General features: G+C 36.9%; 1 protein-coding gene across 2 annotated transcripts; it reads right to left on the bottom strand.

The window, feature by feature from the left end:
- Window positions 1-2,491: 2,491 nt before the first annotated feature.
- LOC104222626 (RGG repeats nuclear RNA binding protein A-like) lies at window positions 2,492-7,383 on the bottom strand. 2 transcript variants are annotated; one of them, XM_009773871.2, is made up of 7 exons: window positions 6,958-7,339; window positions 5,375-5,696; window positions 5,144-5,209; window positions 4,925-5,057; window positions 4,390-4,548; window positions 4,238-4,285; window positions 2,492-3,039 (listed from the first exon to the last, which is right to left on the bottom strand). In XM_009773871.2, exons 1-7 carry the CDS (start codon window positions 7,124-7,126, stop codon window positions 2,866-2,868), a joined length of 1,071 nt encoding a protein of 356 aa, XP_009772173.1. In that variant the 5' UTR covers window positions 7,127-7,339; the 3' UTR covers window positions 2,492-2,865. The 2 variants fall into 2 exon arrangements, with proteins under 2 accessions (XP_009772173.1, XP_009772180.1); XM_009773878.2 differs by lacking the exon at window positions 5,144-5,209 and having other exon boundaries at window positions 6,958-7,383.
- Window positions 7,384-7,584: the final 201 nt, after the last annotated feature.

The raw sequence follows: 7,584 nt of genomic DNA, 5'->3' as shown, positions 1-7,584 counted from the left end.
GAGATGTACATGAGATGTTGTGATTATGACTCCAAGACCCTTTTCAGATAGCTAGACGTAATGGTAAATGAACGATTTGGTGGGACGTTCAACCAAGTGTGTGGAAAATGCTAGTTAGCACACTCTATTCGTGATTTACGAAGGGGAAGGTTTGAAGTAAATCTCCAACTTGCTACGTTCAGACCATCTGTTGAAGGTTTGAAGCAATCTTCAACTCGTCTTTACACTTCTTTTCCTTAATATAACTTCTTTAGGTTTAACCGATAAAGTAAGACACTGATCATGGCAGTTTTGAGCAAAGGATTACCCGCGAACAAATTGCGACCCTATTTATTGCGGCAAATGTTCCATCTGTTTCCATAAAGATAGTGTCTTGGCCAGTCTGTACAAACCTCGACTGCACGTTATTGCGGCATATTTTGCTTTTACCGTTTGATGTTATCACTTACAACGAAGGACTAAAAACATTTTGACAATTTTTAAGATACTTAATAATATATGATACAATTCCATATGTAGTGTAGGGTAGTTGTATATATTAGGATCTTTTGTGGAAAGGACTAGATAAAACTTGAATGATCAAGTATAAGTTAGAAATTGAATACAACTCCGAACTCTGAATGTGTAAGTTGTTTAATTACAACAATACAAAATGTAAGACACATGGATTTAATTTCTTCCTAATCTTTAAGACTATACTTGGTATCAGTCGAAAGACTTCGGAAAGAATGTTGTCACCTCAATCACTGTTCCCAACTTTAGTATGCTGCTTCTTGTGTTAAGTCAAAAATGATACTAACCCCTATGCTATGGTTGGTGAAACTTACAACAAAATTAGTAGTTTCTAAAAAAGCTGAACAAGAATTCACAAGAGGTCCACGCCCAGAAAAAATGCAACTCACCGCTGATCGCTTGAATTTTGAATTCACTCAGTAGGATGCAGATGGAAAATTGAACGTACCATAAAGTATAAACAGACAACTACAGATATTTTGCTAGACTTTACATTACATTACTTAACAGCTCTCCGTCAACATGCACGTTTCACTATAAGGATAGTTTAGGAATTTCAGATCTTACCTTCTTTAAAGGTATTGTACATCCTAGCTGTAGCACTTGTACACGCTGATAAGTTTGCCAAAGTTGCAGGAGCCCACCTGAATGTCTTACGCCACGTATTCACTGCAGCATTTAAAGCTGCCACTTCCTCATCATGTGGGCCACACTTTGGATGTTTCAAGGCCACACTTAGCAGTTTAGCGGAGCATTTGCATCTATAATCGCTTTTTGGGTTACGTTTTAATTTGTGTTCGTTTTACAAAAAAAAATTGCAAGCGTACCCACTTTTTCGCAAAACTTCAGTATTCTAGTAGACGGGCCTGAAGTAGCAAGTGTGCTGAAGTTTTTGTTTGTAATGAATCCAGGAAAGAATGTTAAAATTAAAGAGTATAGTAAAACTGTAATCTTCTCCGGAAGAAAAAGGTTTCTCTTTTCATTCTCAAGAAACAAATAGGTCAAAATTTAAGATAAAGAGTATCATACGATACTTTCTCTTTAAATTTTTAAATATAACGATATTGGACAAATCAATTTTCTTTTTGGAACTATCCTTCTTTTTTGTTAATTCTTACGTATTTTAATTCATCACTCAAAATTGTACAGATAAAAAAGGGAACTCAGGGAAGAATAAAATTTAAATGTGCAACTACTAGGAGGAGCAAAAAATGCTCTATACTTTCAGTTTCATGTACACCTTTTTGAAGAATTTTCTTTTTTTGTTTTCTCACTAAAAGAATGGAATGTAAACGAAAATATACATAGATAGACAAAAAGAATTAGTACATAACTAGGATATCTATTTTGACATTAAAAATGGTCGATTTAGCCACACTTATGTCTAATTATCAAATATTAATCAAGATAAGTTTCGTGTGAAATAATTTGGTAATAAAAAATCAAAGAAAGAAACAAAACAAAAAAATTCTATTCCATTTCTAACTGCAAGTTCTTATTATCCTTGCATACGGGATAAAAATTATTTTTTCTATATATAGGCTAAGAATATGAGAAGTTAGACGAATCCACTCCCAAATTTCATCATGTACATTCTATTGTATTTTATTAAAATTTTATTTGTTAATAGCATATGCAATAGATTATTTTCCAAATGAATCCATCCTTAACAAATACTACTCTACAATATCAAAAATACTAAGATAGCATATACAAGTACAAAAAGAGGCAAAATCTTCTTCGTTTTCACATGTGAAGTTATAAACTTCAAATAATAATATTTTAGAAAGGGTCAAACAAATCACCTTATAAGTAGCACTAAAAAACGATAATGAAACAGCTTTTGGGTTAAGATAGTCCTAATATCTATTTTCTTAACAATGCCACAGACAGTTGCAATGAGAATCACAAGAAAGCAGATAACAACAACAACAACAACAACCCAGTATAATCACACAAGTGGGGACAAGAAAGCAGATAACCCTTGGAAATATTGGTTGAACAAAAATAAATATTTGACACCTAAACAATGCTAGCAAAAGGAACAAAATTGTTTTATCATAAACTTCAGATCAGAAACTGATCACTTTAACTAAAATAAAAAATGTAAAGTAACCCTAACACCTATATGAAGGAAATGGCATTCGTGCATGTCAAAAGTACAGAAATATTGAGGGCATGAAATCTCACAAGTCATCTAAATTTACACTCTTAGATGAACTATGAAGGTTTTGAGATAATTCTAATACAGGAACTGCCAAAGATTCCTCGAGATATCCTGCCATCACTGAGCCCAAACATGATAAATGATGCAAAAAGTGGACTCGAGCTCAGATGGTAGGTTCTGCTTCCTTACTTTGCACCCAAAGAAGGGAACTGGCGAACATCTTCAATGGATGGTGCTGAAACACTGTTGTTACCAACAAAACCATCTCTCCCACGATCACGTCCCCCCCTTCCACGGCCACCTCGGCCATAGTAACTTTCTCCATCAGCAGGCTTCAGAAACTCGTTAATGCTTTTTGTCTGCAAATATTCAAGAAAAATTAGGCCCACTACAGAAGATGATATAATAATTCACAGTAAATATATCACATTCAGCAATTGGTCTACCACTTATATATGGTCGCTGAGAAGTCAAACTTATTGAAGATTCAACTAAAGTTCGCATTCTACCAGGCTCTTCAAGGATTCATCTAGCTTACCCACCCCAGATGATATGTTTGATTGCTAGTGCCTCTGGCTTTAGGAAAAAGGTTCACCAAGCTTAAGGTGCATCCCTTATTAAACTATATAGCCAAAATACCCTTCCATGCCCCAGCCATTCCCTTACCCACTAAGGCAAAGAAAATGTTACTATGAAATTATTGAAAATAGAAGTCAGGCCAACAGAAATAAACCTCGAAACTCGGAAACAACTTTACCAAGAGTCCATAACTATGTAACATCTGGAACAATACACAAGCACATCATAAACAGCTTACTTAAGGAATCCACTAAATTTGCAACATGACCACCAGACATTGCAAAAGCTAACAGCAGAAGCAAGACCAAAGAGATGATTTGACCCAGCAATGACAGGACATCATGTAATGGACACGTGAACAAATTGGATTATAAAATCCATAATCCCTGGGGAAGTAGATTGAAAAGCCAATGCTTGAGTTACTTGACACTCAATGGTAAACTCGCAAGTAGTATCAAGCCAATAAATTCATTAAACAAGTGGATCTAGGATCTGTTGCTAACGCAGGAACCACAATGTAGCTTTTTATAAAAGCTTTCTGACCAAAATTTGTTAAAGCAAACAGCAATATGAAATTTTATGTGACTTCATTGAAGTTCTACAACAAAAATTCTGCAGGTAACAAGTTAGATACAAATATTTGACCTTCTCTAACTTTTATTGACCGATATATTGAGCCCTATTTCTTTTTCAAGGCGGAGGGAAACCTTCCTCCCTCACCCTTAATTACATCCACCTGCGTAGATGGGCATGTAGAAAACTTCCCTCCCTCACCTTTATATCATACTCCCTATAACTATGTGAAGGGAGCAAGAAGGTAGGAGGAATAGGCTGACAAATGAAGATGCCAGACCACAAATAGCAGTATAACTATGAGGTAACACAGACATCCTAAAAGATAAAACATACAACAAAACATGTAGCCAGCTTCTGAGATACCAAAATAGATGTTTCACAGTACTAAAGAACAAAAGGTACCTTCTTGGCCTTTTCCACTGCCTCCTTACGCTTGTCTTTCTCAGAACCCTGTCAATATTTTCAAGCATAATTAACTTACTAATAGAGAATAATCAAGTACTTAAAAGCCAGCACTATAGCAACTATATAGTAGCATATACCAAGCAACTCACCAATTTAATGAAAACCTCATCATCACTTTTCTTGTTTGACAGAAGTTGCATGGACTCAAGCTCTTTGTCCAAATTGACCTTTCTTTCCTCAGGCTTTAGAGCCAACAAAGCTTTCCTCTTCTCTTCCAATAACTTCTCATACTCTTCTAGGGTCATTTCCTACATATCAAGCAAGTAAGATAACATACTTAAGCAAATATGAACACTTACAAGTACAAGATAATATAATATGCAAATAACAGATCCAAAAGCAATATGAACAAATACCAGGCAACCTAATCCCCCCCAAATAGATGAAGGTTAAAATGCAGTAGTCCACCAGATTTCACATATCAAATTTAAAGCTGTTTCAATTAAACTGCATGCAATGTCCATGACAGGATGATATCGTTCACCATAAAAGAACTAGCAAGTATCTTTCTTAAAAAGAACTAGCAAGTAACCAAGATAAAGATAATACACTGAGAGATATGAATTTGTAACAGCAGAAGCAGACATGTCAACAAGTGGAAACAGCACAGAACAAGATAGTTACCTTCTCCTCAGGTTCCTTCTCCTGTGGCTCAGCTGCAGGAGAGTCCTTGCTTGCGTCTTCAGCATCTGCCTGCACTGCTTGTTTCTCGGTAACAACAATCTTCTCTCCCTCATTAACAGGCTCTTCTTTCTCCCTGAACTCGGATAGAATACAAAACTTATACTACAAGAAACAACAAATATGATGAATAAAGAAAGAAATTGCGATGAAAATGCTCACGGTGCAAGCTCATCAGCGGGAGTTCCCCAATTCCCACGACCAGCACCCTCTCGTTTAAATTCATTCCTATACAATAAGAATATGAGTGCACTTACACTTACTGCATTCAAGCAATAAAGTCATGCCAGCTAAATAAGCAGCTAACCACATTGCAACCAGTTGATCCCCCAGAAAGAAAAAGAAATGTGGAATGTGATTAGGTCATTTTAGAAGTTCCTTTAAATGACTTACCCACGTCCAGTTCCACTTCGTCGCTCAAACGCTCTCCTGGGGCGTTCACCATCTGCAGCGTCACCGTTGCTGAAACCACCACGGCGGCCACCGCGGAACTCCCCACGAGGTCCTCCATATCCAACTCTCCTTTCGGAGTGCTTCCCTGACTCTCCATCTTCTGAAGCTTTGTACCCTCCAGAGAACCCATTACTGCTGCCAAAAGTATTCTCACCATCAGCAGGATATTGGCTAAACCCACGGCCACGACCGCGGCCACCAAATCCTCCGCGTGGACCCCCACGGCCTCCTCCACGCTGGCCATCATTCCTGGCTTCCCTCACTGCTCAATAAACATTGGAAAAATAAGAAACCAGGAGAATCTCATTTGGACGACTCATGAGTGGTGAATGTGGAGTATAACAGAAGAACAAAACGTCTACATTGTTTTCAATACTTCCATACAAATTAAAGAGAGAAGGTCAGCAAAAAATATCAGACTCATGTGACTGTACCGTGTGTGTGTGAGAGAGAGAGAGAGAGGGAAAGAGAGAGAGAAAGAGAAGTGGAGGCATGAAGACCATAAGAATGGACATTTCTCTTATTCAAGTACAAACAAAATACCAGCCAAACAACTTTTCATTAATAATCAATGAGTTGAACATTCTACTTTTCAGCTACTTATAAGCTACCATACCAAGCTAAATAACAGACAAATCATGCATAAAACTTGAAGAAACTATCATTTTATCACATATGACCTAAAAATATCACCATGGTAGAGAGATATAAACTGTCCTATGACCTAAGAGAAGATTGTAGACATACATATGTACTAGTCCTCAGTTGCAACTATTTCATGACAGGAGATGATGAAAGGGAACAAGGTAGCTCGAAATCACAGGAGATAAATTCTCAAAATTACTAAAACTTCTTCGAATCAATGCAAACTTAGCCAAGAACATAAAATAACAGAAACAAAGCATCCATGAGACTACACCAACAAGGCTTCAGGAGTGTTCTGGTAGTAGACTCGATTGTCGTGTAGGGATAAGTGTGACATTTAGAAACACTCTAATTTGCGCTAAAAGACCAATTATTTAGTACTCCATTAGAATAAATTGGACATGAAGAGAATGCAACATATAAAAAGGATATATACAATCAACCCCAACTAATTTGGTATTCTAATCATTGATTATGTGACTTCTAACCAAGGGAAGAGAAAAAAGCATACATTTACCAACTTCTCAATACTAGCCGATATATAATATAAGATATAAACTATAAAGTATCCTAACCTTTGTAAATTAAGCACTCGCTCAAATACAGGAAAATTTTAAAAAAAAGTTCTAGTTTAAGTAGACTGACGTTCAAAGCAAGCAAAAAAAAAAAAGTCCCTAAACCCTTCGTAGCAGTACCGAACTAAGGCGGCAAAAAAACATAGCACACATTCAGAGCTAAAGTGTGTATCTATTTTTTATCATGTGGTATCTTAGGCAATTTACATGATACCTCCCACCAGCAAAGTATATATGGTATTCAAATATCCCAAACAATTAGACATGGATAAGCGCAAATAATTAACAGAAAGTTGAAATTACCAGCCTCGGATGGAGGGAGGGGCTTAGCAGCAGGCTTAGATTGTTGAGCAGGTCCCTTCTTTGGAACAGAAGCAGGAGGAGGAACCTGTTTTTGCTGCTCAGCAGCAATTAACAAGCTTGGGTCCTCAGCATCGTCATCGAGAAGGTCAAATGGGTTCAAAGTTGCCATTTATTTGGGTCTTTTGCTGAATAGATGGAGAGATACAAGATATATTGTATTGTATCTAAAGCTTGAAGCTTTAGCAAGGATTTATTGCGAACATATAAATCCCTATTGATTAGAATCCATTGGAATAATGTAAAAAGCTTAAACTGGTTTTAGAAGAGAGAGAAAAACGGAGAGAAGAGATTGCGAAAACCCTAGCCAAAGCGGCAGATAATCGAGGAAGTGAGAGTGAACCTAATCTTAATAAACCCTAGTGGAGTGGAGGGGATTGGATGCGGGAAGGTTCACTGTAAAGTGGGCGTGGAGTGCATTTCGGTTTTGTCGGGTTTGTTGGGCTTTGACATTTTTTGCAATTTTGGATTCAACTGCTTCATTCTTTAATTAGTTAGGTTATGCCCCGGCCCAAACTCAATATGAATCTCAAGAATGAATAATCTTTTGCCAAAAAAGTAATGCACATC

Source organism: Nicotiana sylvestris, chromosome 6 (assembly GCF_000393655.2).
Source record: "Nicotiana sylvestris chromosome 6, ASM39365v2, whole genome shotgun sequence".
NCBI classification, from domain to species: Eukaryota; Viridiplantae; Streptophyta; class Magnoliopsida; order Solanales; family Solanaceae; genus Nicotiana; species Nicotiana sylvestris.
This window is presented reverse-complemented; position numbering and strand designations above follow the sequence as displayed.

Bases quoted from the DNA above. Each gene is read 5' to 3' on its own strand.
- LOC104222626 (XM_009773871.2), bottom strand. From the start codon at position 7,126: ATGGCAACTTTGAACCCATTTGACCTTCTCGATGACGATGCTGAGGAC. The intron at 5,697-6,957 runs GTAATTTCAACT...TTTATTGAGCAG, and splicing joins CCTCCCTCCATCCGAGGCTG to TGAGGGAAGCCAGGAATGAT. The intron at 5,210-5,374 runs GTAAGTCATTTA...CTTATTGTATAG, and splicing joins CGAAGTGGAACTGGACGTGG to GAATGAATTTAAACGAGAGG.